Source organism: Rattus rattus, chromosome X (assembly GCF_011064425.1).
Source record: "Rattus rattus isolate New Zealand chromosome X, Rrattus_CSIRO_v1, whole genome shotgun sequence".
In the NCBI taxonomy this organism is placed as follows: domain Eukaryota; kingdom Metazoa; phylum Chordata; class Mammalia; order Rodentia; family Muridae; genus Rattus; species Rattus rattus.
The window spans coordinates 65632517-65648941 of NC_046172.1; the positions used below are offsets into that span (position 1 = coordinate 65632517).

Consider the following 16425-nt stretch of genomic DNA (forward strand, 5'->3'; position numbering starts at 1 on the left):
GGGTGCCACTGCACCTGTTGTCACTAAGCTCACAGAGTACCATCAGTTGGCTTTCCTTTGTTCTCTTCCATTACCGCCTTCTAACCACTTTATATTCCTCTGTCCCTAGTGCTTCCTGTGCTCATAATCCGTAGGCTGTCCTGATTACATTTTAAAGAGACTTGACATAATGGAAAATAGTTTCTCTGAAACTAAAAACAACATCATTGTTTCCTAATGCAAAATTCTGTAGTCATTTGCACAGTGTGGGGAGTTGGAGGAGGTGATTTAGGGACAAGAGGAGCATATGAAAGGAGAATCGCTCGCTCAGGCAGAGAGTCACACTGCTACCAGCAATTTCTAGCTCTCAACAGCCTTGCCTGCTTTTCCTCACCATTGTGTCTCTGGCAGCCCGTACAATGCCAGGCACATAATGGACACTCAGTCGATATTTGCTAGGTAAATAAATGCCGACTTAGTACTCAAGGTTTTGGCACTAAGAACTGTCCTGTGATGATTCTGAGCTATTATGTGACCTTTTTCTTGAAAGGAAATTTTGCTTCTTTTGAGACTTCTTTTTTAAGTTGAGTGCTAATACTACCAATACCCCAATGTGATCTGTGCTAAGCATAGCTGTCTAGCTTTAAAACATAGAAAGAGAAGTAACTAAATAAGGCTATATATTCTTCATCTGCAGTATGAATAACACTGGGAATATTACTTTTTATTTATTATTGTTGTTTGAGATAGGGGTTCATCAAGCCAGGCTGGCCTCAGACTTACTATGTGGACCTAAACCCCATAAGCAAAAAATGTTACAATACATTTAAAAAAGACATATCAGCTATGATATATTGAAAGTTAAAAAGGAAAAGAATAATTTAAACTAGTACTTTTAAATGTACAGTGGTCCCTAGCATAGGGCTGTGCAAAAATCTTTAGCAGTGATGGGAGTGTTTTATATATACCTCTCTGGTATGACAGGCTAGCTATTATGAGCTCTTCAGTTGTAGGGAGTAAAGCTCACTTACTGGATTTTTAACCTTAATTGAATTTCTTACTTAAAAAAATTCATGTAGAACCAGATATGGTAGCACACATCTGTAATTCCTGTATTCAGAGGGAGGATTGTGAGCTTGAAGTAAACATAGGCCATAGTTACACCCTATCTAAAAAATTTCCCTTTAATTATGTTGACTTTTACATTGTATAATAATTAGGATTTTTCCTTTAATTTTTTCTTATTTTGCATTAAAATCAGAGTTCTATACTTGATAGGCATTTTTATTTTTGTGAATGTTATTGTCACCGAATAGTATAGGTTCCCTTCTTCGTGAGTATAAAAGCTAAAACAAGCACAGCCAAAACATAAAGTCATGGAGAAAGACTTATTACGTACAATAGTGAAGGTGATTGCAGTATTATTTCCAATGGTGCTTAAACTGTTTAAAGGTATCTTAACATAGGAGTTTACTCCTGAATGTCCCTGCCCTATGTAGTGGCTCTCAGAAATGCATGTACAAATTCATTGAACACCACAGCCGCTACCACCACCACCAGTAGCAAGAGCAGCAGCAGTACCAGCAGCACAAGGCAGAACAATACCACCATTCCTGAAACCTCCCTGTATTTACTGTCTAAGCCGGACAGACACATAGGCCCTAATAACCAGTGATCTGTTCTCCCGCTTCCCCTTAGCTAGGCTGCCTAAAGTACCTTAAAGCCTTTTCTTTGCAACACTCAAGATTACTGGAGGTCTTTGCACAGGCTAAGAAAATCGACTACAACACTACACTCACATTTGTTTCCTTAATCAGAATGTCATGGACCACAGATGAGTGAGACTAAAAGAGATCTATTCAATAACATGAGGAACTGCATTGATAGTGGCTACCAGTCATTATATTGTACGTTTTAAAAGTTAGATGTCTATGTCTTAGGGTCTTATTGCTGTGAACAGACACCATGACCAATGTAAGTCTTTTAAAGGACAGCATTTAATTGGGGCTGGCATACAGGTTCAGAGGTTCAGTCCATTACCATCAAGGCCGGAGCATGGCAGCATCCAGGCAGGCATGGTGCAGTAAGAGGAACTGAGAATTCTACGTCTTCACAGGAAGGAAGCCAGGAACAGACTCAGCATCTCCAGGCAGCTAGGAGGAGGGTCTCCAAGCCCACCCCCACAGTGACACACTTCCTCCAACAAGGCCACACCTCCTAATAGTGCCACTCCCTGGGCCAAGCATATGCAAACCTTCACAGTCTATAAACTATAATTTGAAAAACATCTTTGTTTTAAGTTTTTATTATATTATTTTATATACATGTAATATACATGTGTGTTTTGCCTGCATGTAGTTTTATGCCTCTAGAGGGCATTGGATCCCCTGGAACTTGAACTGGAACTAGAGTTACAGATAAGGTTGTGAACTGCCATGTGGGTGATGGGGATTGAACCAGGGTCCTCTGCAAGAGTAGCAAATACACTTACTGAGCCATCTCTCTAGCCCCAAGCTTTATTTATTTTTATTTTTTTGTATATATATATGGGTATTTTGCCTACATGGATATCTGTGCACCATGTACATGTAAAGTGCCCATATGGAGGTAGGAAGATGATGCTGAGTCCGGATGATGATGGAACCGGAGTTACAGATAGTTGTTAGCTGTCATACGGTGCTTGAAATTGAATCCCGGTTCCCTGAGAGAGGAGTCAGTGCTCTTAGTCATCTTTCTAGACTCTGTATGTTGTCTTTTATGACAAGGTCTTACTATTGGTCCAGGCTAGATCATAATTTGCACTATAGCCCGGGCTGATCTTGAACTCACAATCTATCTACAGTATCCTCTTGAATACAGGAATAACAGGAGTGTATCACCATTTTATTGCTTTTATTTATTGCTTTTATTTCTCTGCTTTTTCATGAAAAATGTTATATGATATAATCTAATACCAATATAAATTATTTTCCCATTTCTGTTTTGGATCATTTACACTAAGTGTTCTCTTCTAAAACTAAAAAAAAAGCTACTGAATTAGAGTTATCTGAGCCCTAGGAACTTCCGTGCAAGGATCACATTTCAAGTTTTGTTTTGTTTTTTGAGACAGGGTTTTGGAACTCACTCTGTAGAGCAGGCTGGCCTTTAACTTGGAGATCTGCCTGCCTCTGCCTGCTGAGTGCTGGGATTAAAGGTGTGCACCACCATTGCCCAGCCATGTTTCAAATGTTTATTAAATGCATTTTTATCAGTTACAAAGCTAAAGGAAGAAATAAAAAAATTAATTTCATTAAAATATGCACAGGGGGCTAGAGAGATGGTGTAGTTAAGAGCACCACCTACTCTTTCAGAATGTGTGGGTTTGATGCCCAGAACCTATATGACGGCTAATAACTCCCTATAACTTCCGTTCTAGGGGATACTATGACCTTTCTGGTTTCTTTTGATACCACATGTGCATTTTGCACAGATATACACTCAGCTAAAATACCCAAACTCATTTTGTAAAATCTAAAGGAAAAAATTAAACAGAATATTTAACTGTATAGTTATCACAGAGGATTTAAAGGGAGATTTCGGTTTTTTTATTGGACATTTTTTTCATTTACATTTCAGATGTTGTTCCCTTCCCCAGTTTCCATAAGCCTCCTATCCTCTCGCCCTCCCCTTCTTCTATATGGGTGTTCCCCTCCCCATTCACCCCCCTTACCCCTCATCCCGACATTCTCCTACACTGGGGATCCAACCTTGGCAAGACCAAGGGCTTCTCCTAAAAGGAGATTTCCTACTCTAAATTACTTTAGTTTTTACATTTTTTGTTATATGAAACAAAGCTTCGTACTAGGAATAATGATGACCCCTATCTTTAAACTGTCGCTGGCACTTTATTCTGCTGCTATCTCAAAGTGAACAGTGCTAGCATGGAATTAATCATTTATCCTTTCTTTCTTTTCTTATCTGCTAAATACCTCTTGTTTCCCTCCTCTCTCATACCATTTAACACCATTACCCACTGGCCCAAACTAGAAAACTAAAAGTCATGCTACTCAGTGTCCTTATCATTTAACTGTATCTGTATCTGCTATGCATGTCTCAGAACTGCCTCTCTTCCCATTTTCCTCATGTCTATGACTTAATTCAGAGGTCGTATTATGCTATTGTTACAATTAGAGTAGTATCCTAGTTGGTATTTCTCCAGCCATCCCATCATCTTCTATACTGCTTCTGCAATATTTCTTATCTAACAGATCTCATGCCTTCCCCTGTGTAACTTTTTCATGGCACTTTATTACCACTAAGATGAAGTACAAACTATTATTGACATACGACCTCATAATAGAATGATTCTTTCATCCCCAGGCTATCACACTTTTCTACATTTGTTCTTCATTTGCCTGCAGTTTCCTCATATTTCATGAGTCCATTTGTCTTTTAGTACGCATTATTTCCTCTAAGGAGCCTTCCTTGAGCTGTACTCTCAGGGATTAATGGTTAACCACCTTCTTTCTATTCTCTGTCCCAGTGTTGATCCATGTGAGTGTGTCGTGTTCAGCATTGGGGCCTAAGAATCCCATTTCCTAGCACATATAACAAATGCTTGGTAAATATTAGCTGATCTTTGTTTACATTTATTTTATAACTCATTTGTGCTACAAAAAACTTTCCTACTTATAAAAACCCTGGAAGATAATAGAGCATGCATGTCCTTCCCCTAGTCCTGTGTTTTTGGCTTGGTACTGGGAAGTATATCTAGGGCATTACATTCAGGGCCTTGTGTATACAAATCAGCCACTTTACCACTGAGCTATACTTTCATCCTTTAATTAACATTTTCAAAAGATTAGATTTCATATTACCTTGTATCCTCATCTATCATCTTTCCTCCCTTTCCCTTTTAAGGGAATTTTTTTCTTATATTTTTCTTAGCTAGGGAAGCCAGCAAGCCCCAACAATCCTCTTGTCTCTGTCCCACTCCAAGCTAAAGTAACAGATATGTGTGAGATACCTGGATTGTTATGTAGACACTGGGATATGAACTCTGGTCCTCATGATTGTACAGCAGATGCACTTTAGTACTGAGCCATTTCTCCAGCCCTACCTTTCATTTTCTATAGTTGTCTCATTTCCTGTATAACCTTTAAAATATGTATAATGTGACACATTACAGTAATTTATGACAAGATGCGTTAGGAAAATATAGTCTATATTCTCTTGTGAAATTCTAGCATGTACATGTTAGTGCACATACTTCACAGGCCTGACTGGTACCACATGGAGCCCACACATTGCTCTTTTAGGAAGGCAAGACATTTAGTGCGTCTTTCCAGTGAGAGTAGAAAAGCTAAAAACTTCGCTGAGAAACCACTAACTAGTTTCTAGTGCTATTATTTATTTCATTCTTGAATGTTGATAGTCTCTTCTTAAAATTAATTTTATTTTTAAAATTTATTTTGTTGAGATTTTGTATATGAGTATGGAATTCATCTCATTTCTATCCCTTTCTCTCCCCTCACCAATCCCTCCCATGTCCCCCTACACTTCTCTCAAATTCATGCCTTCTTCTTTAATTATTATTGCTACATGTTCTCACACATATACATGCTACATGTAGTTTTAGCTACCCCAACTAAGCTCCAGGAAAGGACTATGCTGCCAGCCCCCACCCAGAGAATATTGAATCCACAGATGAAAAACATAGACATACATAATTGTTCAATTTCAACTTGCCTTTTTGACACAATTGCTGGGCACTACTTATCTCCTGGAGAAGTAGGCCCTTATCAATACTCTTAGCTCTGCACCTCTCCACTTGCCCACCTTTGTTGCTCACCCCCTACCACTTGCCTGTAAGAGTGACCTGTGGCCATTCCATCCAAAATCTCACATGGCTTGTCACCTCTTCTCCATCAGAAGCATGGCGGGCTCTCTCTCTCTCTCTCTCTCTCTCTCTCTCTCTCTCTCTCTCTCTCTCTCTCTCTCTCTCTCTCTCCCTCTCTCCCTCTCTCTCCCTCCCTCTCTCCTCTCCCCTTGTGTCTGTCTTCCTTGCCCTTGTGGACTCAGAAATCCCACCTATTCTTTCAACCCAGCAATTGCCCCATGGCTTCTTTTACTGATAGATCAAGAACCAATTAGGAAACATGACCAATTAGAAACATCAGAACCATCGATCCATGCAGCGTGTACACACACACACACACACACACACACACACACACACACACACACACACACACACATTTTCAGTCCATTTAGTGTTGTTCATATGTTTAGGGATGACCATCACCCCTAGAGAAGACTGATCCTCCATCTCTCTGCAACAATTAACTGGCTGTATCTGTGCATCTAGTAGGACCCTGTACGATTTCTTCCATCCACACTGGCGTGTCAACTGGTGTTGCCATTACAAAGGTCTTGTTTAGATATCAATGGTTTCATGGATGACGCTCCTTTGGCTCTAAAAATTTTGCCCACTCTTATGCAATGTTCCCTGAGTTTTAGGTATAGGGTTTGTGTTGCAGATGTGTCAGTTGTGAATGAGGACCTCGTGGTACTCATTTTGACCAGTTGTGGATTTCTGAGATAGTCTCCATCTGCTGCAGAAAAGAAACTTCTTTGATGAGAAGTGAGAGCTACACTTATCAGGGAAGGCCAGTTTGTGAGCTAAGTGTCTATGCATTGGAATGCAAAATGGCTCAGGAGGGCTTGGTCCTTGATGATTGATAGTCTTAATTCCTATGTCATACAGCTGAGTCAAACTAACTTTTGAAATTTCTTTCCCAAAGGTTTCCCTAGAAGAAAAAAGTGCAACCATTATTTATAACCCTAAACTTCAGACTCCAAAGACCCTCCAAGAAGCTATCGATGACATGGGCTTTGATGCTCTTCTCCACAATGCTAACCCTCTTCCTGTCTTAACCAATACTGTATTTCTGACTGTTACTGCTCCACTGGCTCTGCCATGGGACCATATCCAAAGTACATTGCTCAAGACCAAGGGTGTGACTGGCGTTAAGATTTCCCCTCAGCAAAGAAGTGCAGTGGTTACCATAATCCCATCTGTGGTGAGTGCTAATCAGATCGTGGAGCTGGTCCCAGACCTCAGTTTAGACATGGGAACTCAGGAGAAAAAGTCAGGAACTTCTGAAGAGCATAGCACGCCTCAGGCAGGGGAAGTCCTGCTGAAGATGAGAGTGGAAGGGATGACCTGCCATTCATGCACTAGCACCATTGAAGGAAAAGTTGGAAAGCTGCAAGGTGTACAACGCATTAAAGGTAATTTGTCGGCTGTCTTTTTTCCCCCTCGTTTTGTAAAGCTATTCTTTGTTTTGATCGTTAAACTTTTTGCTTTCTTCCCAAGCATGAGTTTCAAACCCATGGGCCTAGAATTGCTTCCTGCTTTATTGAAGTTAGAGTTGTAGCATATTCCCAGTATTAATGTCAGTGAAGTTAATGATTATAATGAAAGGTTATGAGAGTTGAACTTTAGCAGGAAAGGCACTGTGGTAGCGATTTGTGGTATTCAGGCTTCCTGAACAGCCTGCCTTGGGTATGTTTTACCTATAATATATTTGTACTGAAATGATGCAGAAACATAGAGACCATAGGAGCTCTGGTCATGTCTTTTGCTTGTTTCCAAAGTATGTCAATCTCATTTTCTAAAAAGCACAAAGATATCTAAGGGAAAAGGCATTGAGAAGAGTGAGGGAGAAAGAGCAATTGACCCCCAAGTGGAGCAGGAATAAGTAACTTACAGATGTTTCTGTTTATTAGTCTCCCTAGACAACCAAGAAGCTACTATTGTTTATCAACCTCATCTGATCACAGCAGAGGAAATAAAGAAGCAGATTGAAGCTGTGGGTTTTCCCGCCTTCATAAAAAAACAGCCAAAGTACCTCAAATTGGGAGCCATTGACGTTGAGCGCCTGAAGAACACACCAGTCAAATCTTCAGAAGGATCTCAGCAAAAGAGCCCAGCATATCCCAGTGACTCAGCAATCACATTTACCATAGAGGGCATGCATTGTAAATCATGTGTGTCAAATATTGAAAGTGCTTTATCTACACTCCAGTATGTAAGCAGCATAGTAGTTTCTTTAGAGAATAGGTCAGCCATTGTAAAGTACAATGCAAGCTTAGTCACTCCAGAAATACTGAGAAAAGCGATAGAGGCCGTCTCTCCAGGACAATACAGAGTTAGTATTTCAAGTGAAGTTGAAAGTCCCACCAGCTCTCCCTCCAGCTCATCTCTTCAGAAGATGCCTTTGAACTTAGTGAGCCAGCCTCTGACCCAAGAAGTTGTAATCAACATTAATGGCATGACTTGTAATTCTTGTGTGCAGTCGATAGAGGGTGTAATATCGAAGAAGCCAGGTGTAAAATCCATCCACGTTTCCCTCACAAATAGCACCGGGACTATTGAATATGATCCTCTACTAACCTCTCCAGAACCCTTGCGAGAAGCAATTGAAGACATGGGATTTGATGCTGTCCTTCCAGGTAATCATCACTTTTTCTTTGATTTCTTCAACGCTTTTGTATTCCTATTTTGTTTCTTCCTTTGGCTTTTAGCAACAAGAAGTGATTCATAGTCACTGAAATGTCACCTTTTTTGTGAAAGGGTTTTCCTATGTAGCCCTTGCTGATGTGAATATTGACAGACTGTCTTTGGACTCACAGAGATGGCACCTGTCTCTACCCCTTTAATGCTGAGATTAAAGGCATGTATTACCATTATCTGGCTAAAATTCTACTTCTTACAAAGGAGCCCTATGACATAGTCACGAGCATGTAAAAAATGCCTAAGGATATCAGGAGCCTAAAAACTTTAAGGTACAGCTGGGTGTGGCAGTGCATGCACTCATGAGGAAGAGATAGGTGGATCTCTGAGTTCAAGGCCAGCCTGGTCTACAAAGCCAGTTTCAGGAAAGCCACAACTACACAGAGAAAATAAAAAACAAACAACAACAAAACAAACTTAAAAGCAGACCAACATGGTAGTTACGGTTTTGTATAGTGTATGTGATTGTATATTTTGTATATACTTCATGAGAAGGCTGGAGAGATGGCTCAACAGTTAACAGAGTGGTGTTATAATTATTCTATTTTATTATCAGTCGTTGAACCCTTATTATGCCTCATTGGTAAATGAAGCATTACCACACACATATATGTATACGTCTACACATAGGGTGACAGCACTACTGATATTTTCACACACCCACTCAAAAGTATCTCCCATAGATAAAGGAAGACTCCTTTGATGCCAGTGTGAAAATTGTCAGCATGATAATGCTAGTTAAATATAAGCACAAGAACAGTCTAGTAACCAGTTGTTCTCCATTTGAGGTTGTGTTTGTAGATAATGACTAGAAGAATCTGCCATAACTAACTTTTTTTTTTTACTCACTTGGGTCAGATCTTGTGAGCCACTGAGGTGGACAATAAAGAAATTCAAAGTCAATGTTGGGAATGGGTAATAACAATGTATTTGTTGAGGGCTTTTAGGACCTTGCTGATTTTCAAAAAATGGGTTGGCAGGCCTGGAGGTGTGAACTGTGACATATGACAAGGTGGCAGCTGGGTAATAAATGAAAAGAACCTTTCTCTTTCCAGCAGACATGAAAGAGCCACTGGTGGTGATAGCTCAGCCCTCACTGGAAACACCTCTTTTGCCCTCAACTACTGAGCCAGAAAATGTGATGACACCAGTTCAGAACAAGTGTTACATACAGGTCTCGGGGATGACGTGTGCTTCTTGTGTAGCAAACATTGAACGGAACTTAAGACGAGAAGAAGGTAAGACAGTCTTCAGTGTGTTTATTTTTATGTTCTTATTTCCAGGTTCTTTCCCATCTGTGTTTTGTGGCCATACTTAGAATTCTTCCCAAGACTTCCTAAAGATCATCCTTGGTGCACAATACATTCCTGAATTTCTGCAAGTTTTTATTATTTTATTTCTTTTATGATCCCATTTTAGTGCCAGTGAAATTTACTAAAAATGTTATGGCAGAAGGATATACATAGCATTACTATTGTGAACCATGGCTGTTTCTAAAAGTGATAGTGAATAAGTTAGGTAGTGTCTTATCTAGATTAAACACCAGGGCCAAACCATATTTGTGTAGAATTATATTGTCTCCTCTAACAGTCTGACCTCTGTTCTTTCCTTATAAGATCTAAGTTGCCTAGTACTGTGTATTTTAACCTCAGGTTACAAAATCTTTGAAAATCAATACCACTGTTTTTCTGTAGTTGCTCAGATGTTTTACTTTATAAATTTATACACATTTTATAGATATATCAGTATAGCATAGTAGCTTAGTTAATCATATAAATGTACAATTATGTTTAATGAGACCAAAGTCTTATGTTTGGTACTTAGGCTGCTCTAACCCTAGATGTCTTGATAGATGTCACTTATAGGGACTGAAATGAGGAAGAAAGGATTAATGGGACAAGCATATCCTGACAATTGAGGAAAGAAGTTAAAGTATAATTAGTACATTGTCTTTTATAGTAAGGCCAGACGTTTATTTTTTATGAAACAGAGGCATATGTGTGGTTCATTGTGGTGTCTACATTCAGTTACTTATGCCTTGTTCATTTCAGTCTGAATGTGTAGTCAAGGCTTTGCTTGCGTCGCTAAAAAGGAAAAGAGAGGCAGAGGCAGGCAGATCTCTGTAAGTTTGAGGATAGCCTGGTCTATACAGCTGGTTCCAGATCCTGTCTTAAAAAGAAAAGGAAAGGGCTGGGGAGATGGCTCAGCGGTTAAGAGCATTGTCTACTCATCCAGAGGTCCTGAGTTCAATTCCCAGCAACCACATGGTGGCTCACAGCTATCTGTAATGAGAACTGATGCCCTCTTCTGGTCTGCACGTGTACATGCAGGTGCAACGCTATATACCTAATAAATAAATCTTAAAAAAAAAAAAAAGGAAAGACAGGAAGGAGGGGATCAATGAATGTTGCTAAGCAAATGCTCTCAGAGGAAACTTGCACAGTTCCTGTTTGTCTCTTGAAAAGGAAATTTCTATATTACCCCAAAATGTTGATGCCAGTTCTGATTGTCTCCTCAGGACCTGATGAAAGCTAAATATATTCCTGGATAGTAAGTGACATTCCTAGTCTCCATTTTAACATTCGTTAATTCTCTCAGTTAATTCCCCACTGTCCTTGCCACCTCTTATTTAACACTGTTGGCCTTGGCTCGTGTAAGTAAGCTTTCCTCACCAAGTTTACATTGCACTGCTTAAAAGCCCAAAGCTTCTAAGAGCGGAGCTCCCTGGCACAGCACACTATTGGCCGAGTGTACTATGCCTAGCCTGTGCAAAGTTTGGTTATGTGTAATTCCCGCTATCACCCCTGAGGTGGAAAAGAGCTCCGGCTATGTTTGAGAGGATTTGTTAAAATTAAAATTAATGCTTTTTGGAATTTTAATCTTATATTCTGCATTTTGCCAGTCTTATAAACTGTGCTTCAATAGAAGCACAAAGATTTATTCTACATCATCTATACCCCCGAGCCTCATTTTGGCTTTTTCAAGACAGGGTTTCTCTGTATAGCCCTGGCTGTCCTGGAACTCGATCTGTAAACCAGACTCTCCTTGAACTTACAAAGATCTACCTGTGTCTGCCTCCTGAGTGCTCTAAAGTTGTGTGCCACCACGCCTGGTCCTACAGGTCTCTTCATACTGACCTTTTCTCTGAACTGATAAGACTTCAGAGCTGATCTATGGATGGATTCTTTTTTCTTTTTCCCATTAATTAATTTATTTACACCCTTATCACTGCGCCCCTCCTGATCTCCCCCACAGTCTCTCCCCCTCTCTTTCTCTGAGAGGGTGGGAACACACCCTACCCTACCCCTGTATCTCAGAGACTGAACCACCAACCGAGGAGCTGGACCCAGACCTATGAATTCCTGGTCCTAATTTCTTAGGTATCTTTCAAGTACCATAGATTCCTGGAAAGAGCCGGTTTTGCTGTGCGCTGTTAATCATCTTCCTGGCAGTCATAGCTATAGTCAGCTGGCCTAGAGAAGTAGAAATTATTAACCAAAATTTACATCTGAAACATTTCTTTCAGAGGTGAACTCATTTGCTTTGTAAAGAAGTTATGTTGAAACTTTTGACGTTAATATGAGATAGTAAAACTTGAGAATTTTTAAATGGCTGTCAACTGACAATACTGTGATGTGTATATTGATACATTCTTAGATTCTTGACTATAATTACAGTGATTTCCCAAGTGTATAAATTGCTTTCTCTTAGGAAGGGAATTAGTTTTTTGTTTTGTTTTGTTTTGTTTTGTTTTTTCAGGATCTCATGTAGATCAGGCTGGCCTCAAAGTCTTTAAGTAGCCAGAGATAGCTGTGAACTCCTGATCATCCTGCCTTCACCTCCTGAGTGCTAGGATCACAGGCATGCACTGCTGTGCCCTGTTTCATGCAGTGCTGGGGATGAAACTCAGGGTCTCCCGTTCTAGGCCAGCAGTCTCCCAACTGAGCCACACCCCAGCCCAGGTTTTATTCATTTCTAAAAGTGCTTTCTTCAATATAAAGATTTGTCTCGTTGTAATACATAGATCTTATTTGGGTCCTAATTTAGACAGAAAATGGTTAAACTAATAGGTTTAGGAAAATGGTTTTCGATGTGAAAATGATGTTTATGTGTTGTGTGATTGAACATCAGTCAAATTAAGCAAGTATTATATGGTATTGAGTTTGTTTTTGTAAGAAGTCTATCTTTTGGAGATGTATATAAAGATTTTCACACGAAGTGATAAGATGTTTGGGATGTGCTTCAACATCATTTGGGTAGAGGGCAGGATCAGTAAGAATTTCAATCCATAAGACCCAGCTCCTGTGGCTGTTTGGGAGCCAGGAAGGCAGCTTGTAGCTAGGAGTTCTTTGTTAGCCTGAGTGACAACAAGATTCTGTATCTAAAAAGTCTAATGGTGCATATGTTAAGTCCTAGCACCCGGGACACAGGGGCAGGCAGATTTCTGTGAGGTCTCCTTAAGGCCAGCCTCATGTACTTAGCAGTTTCCAGGCCAGTTAGGGCTGCCTAGTGAGCTCCTGCCTTGAATACAAACCAGATGTTGTTGATAGTAATAATTGTTTAAGCTTAGTGAAGGCACATCAAGATACAATGTTATCTGCTTTTCCATATACATAATTACAAGTTGGTATAATAAGTTTAAAGAACTAAGGCCACCTTTTAAAAGTTTTTTAAATTGTTTGGGTTTAAGACTTGTATAAAATGTTGAGTAGTAAATTTTGGCAAATTCTCTTTCATATTTTTGCAGTTAAATGAAAAGTAGTTTTAGCATTATTCTTTTTTTTGTAAAACCTATTACCTGCTTTGTTTTTCTTATCAATGTTCCCAGGAATATATTCTGTACTTGTAGCCCTAATGGCTGGCAAGGCGGAAGTAAGATATAACCCAGCTGTTATCCAACCCCGAGTGATAGCAGAGCTTATTCGAGAGCTTGGCTTTGGAGCTATGGTGATGGAAAATGCTGGAGAAGGCAATGGCATTTTGGAACTTGTTGTAAGTAGGACCTTTTTTATGTTTAATAAACTTCCAATAGAAACTTGGAGAGGTTTTTACAGAAAACTTGGAAAATTCGATGTATGAAAGAAATTGAAAGGTAGAAGGCTGTGACTTAATGGTAGTCTTCAAGCATAGGATGGAAGTATTACCTTTTTAAACACTAAAAAGGGGGTGGGGTTTGCAAGATGGCTCAGCCAGTAAAGGTGCTTGCTGATAAGTTTGATGATCAGAGCATTTGTGACCCACAGGGTGAAGTAGAGACTGACTCTGGAAAGTCATCCTCTGAACACCACATGTAAATAAATGCACTAAAAAGAGTGGGGTGTGGTTGTTCCTGCTCAGAATCTCAGCATTCAGGAGGCAGAGACAGGAGGGCTCCTGGGAGTGCGAGGCCAGCCTGGGCTACATAGTGAAATGCTCTCTTATGGAAAGGGAAGGGAATAAAAGACAAAACTAAAACAACTGTGAACCTAAGTAACTCTCATGTAAAGAAAAGAAATTGAACCTGATGGGTTTAAAAAAAATGAGAACACAAAAAGTTGGGTAGGGAAAGGACTGTAGATATAAGAAGAGTCCTGGGAGAGAAGGTTAATATGTTCAAATAAGTTGTATAAATTCTCAAAGAACTACTGAATTAAAAAATGCATGTTTATATTTTTAATGAAAAATTCATCTTCATACAATATATTCTGATTATGGTTTCCCTCCCTCATTTCCTCCCAGATCCTCCCCAACACTTCCAGCTCCTTTCTCTCTTAAGAAAGCAGACAGGCAAATAGAAAAGATAGACAAACAAGGGTAAAACCAAATGGACAAACTAACAAAAAGGAAATTAAGGAAGAGCATAAGAAAGGTATACACATGCGTGCACACATATACAGATACATATATACACACAAATGCACAAGACCAGAAACCATAATATACCTGAAAAAACCAGTAAGGTTCAAAAAACGTCCAAACAAAGCGATATGAAACAACCAATATCCAAAACTACTTCTGAGTTGGTTTTGCGTTGGACATCTGCTACTAGGCATGGGGCCTGTGCTTAAGGGTGCTTATATTCAGCAAGGCCCTTGTAGGAACTCATTTTTCCTTTCTGAATGACTATTAATTGGAGAAGCTTTTTGGTTGGGAATGAGAACTTGTGTCCACTTCCCTGAAACCATTACTCACCAAGAGAAGTTTTCCAGGAAGGAGGCTTTTTGCACTCATTGAACTACAGTCGGGGCAGACAATCTTGCATGGGATATTTCCAAGAATTATCAGACAGGAGAAATGATAAGTACTCTAGAATCCAGGCTCTGAATGGATTCTTTGTTCTGTGTAGCTAGTGGCTACGCAGTTTTCCTCCATGGTTCGCTCTCACAGAATGGACAGGAAAAGAAGGGAGTGCAATGGGCGGCAGTGCCGCACAGCTGGCTGGTTTTATCAAGAGTCCTCTTACTCGGTTTCCAGTAAATGCTTCCTGGAAAAACAAATTCATTGAGACAGTTTTTTAAAATTTTTTTTCTTTTGTGGAGGAATCTGAGAGCTATTTACTTACGTTTTTTACTTAAAATACTTATACATATGTGTGAGGAGGATGTCAGATTCCTTGGAGCTGGACTTACACGCAGTTGTTGAATCCGCTTGGTCCGCTGTAAGAACAGCACGCTGTAAGAACTCTTCGTCTCCTGAGCCGTCTCACTAGGCCTTCCTTACTTTGAATATTTTAAATGGGCTGGACAGATAAAATGGCTAACAGTTAACTCGCACACACACTTGTGCTTGAATAGATGCCACGTGGATTAGGGTAGCCTTGGAAGCCAGAAAAATGAGTTTTGGGTTCAGCTAGAGATGCTGCCTCAGTAATCTTCAAGAAATTAAGATCAATTAAGGAAGATACGGACTTTCAGCCTCTTGCCCCCACACACGTGCATATGGATGCACACACACACAGATCCCATACATGAATACATACACATGCACACCATACATGTACACAACAAAACAGAGAGTTTTTTCCTCTGTTAAGTTTTATCAGGATGACATATGGCTCTCACAGTACATAGTCCACTCACTGAAAACATGCCGCACCATGGCTTTTAGTATATGCCTAGGTTAGGCCAGTTAGTTTCAGAAAAATTCGGGGTCTTCTTCTTCATTATTCTGAGAATCCCCAGCTCCATCACTGGTGGCATTCTGTCATAAAATCAGAATCCTAATAATAATATCAAAAGGATACTCATTGCACAGATGAAACCTTGTAAGACGATCCTGTGTTATGATAGTCCTTTTAGTTAGAAGTACTAAATTTTCGTAGAAGGAAAGGGATATTTTTAGTAACAAAGGCTTTGTTTTTAACAGGTGAGAGGAATGACGTGTGCCTCCTGTGTCCATAAAATTGAGTCAACGCTCACAAAACACAAAGGGATCTTCTACTGCTCTGTGGCCCTGGCAACGAACAAAGCACATATTAAATATGATCCGGAAATTATTGGTCCCAGAGATATTATCCATACCATTGGAGTAAGTCTTGATTTTGTTTTTCTGTCTTCCCTTTCCAGTGAACCACATTCTGGAATCACATCTGGTTTACATTAGACAGAGACAATGAAAAGACTCTGACCCCTTCGACTGTCCACATACGAACATTAGTGTGTGTCTGCTTTTGTTACCCCCAACCCCCATGGAAACTTAGATGCACGTTTGTACAATTAAACCAAGAGCAGACCTGAGCTGGAACTGTCAATCACTTAAAGTATTTAGGAAATGGATATAAAGTTAAATTTGTAAGAAAGACTTTAGTAAATCACTATAAAATTAAAGCATCATGCTGGATGTGCTATGGTTTGTTAAAGCAAAGCAGAACAAAAGAAAACAAAAAAAAAAACCACTTTCAAGTTAAATGC

The 16425-nt window shown here is 39.7% G+C and overlaps 1 protein-coding gene across 1 annotated transcript in view; it reads left to right on the forward strand.

Moving 5' to 3' along the window:
• Positions 1-16425, forward strand: part of Atp7a (ATPase copper transporting alpha) — a 102535-nt gene that overhangs the window by 53277 nt on the left and 32833 nt on the right. The window contains 5 exon segments of the mRNA XM_032889595.1: positions 6762-7251; positions 7750-8475; positions 9592-9774; positions 13365-13528; positions 15881-16042. Coding sequence (XP_032745486.1) covers positions 6762-7251; positions 7750-8475; positions 9592-9774; positions 13365-13528; positions 15881-16042 — 1725 coding nt within the window.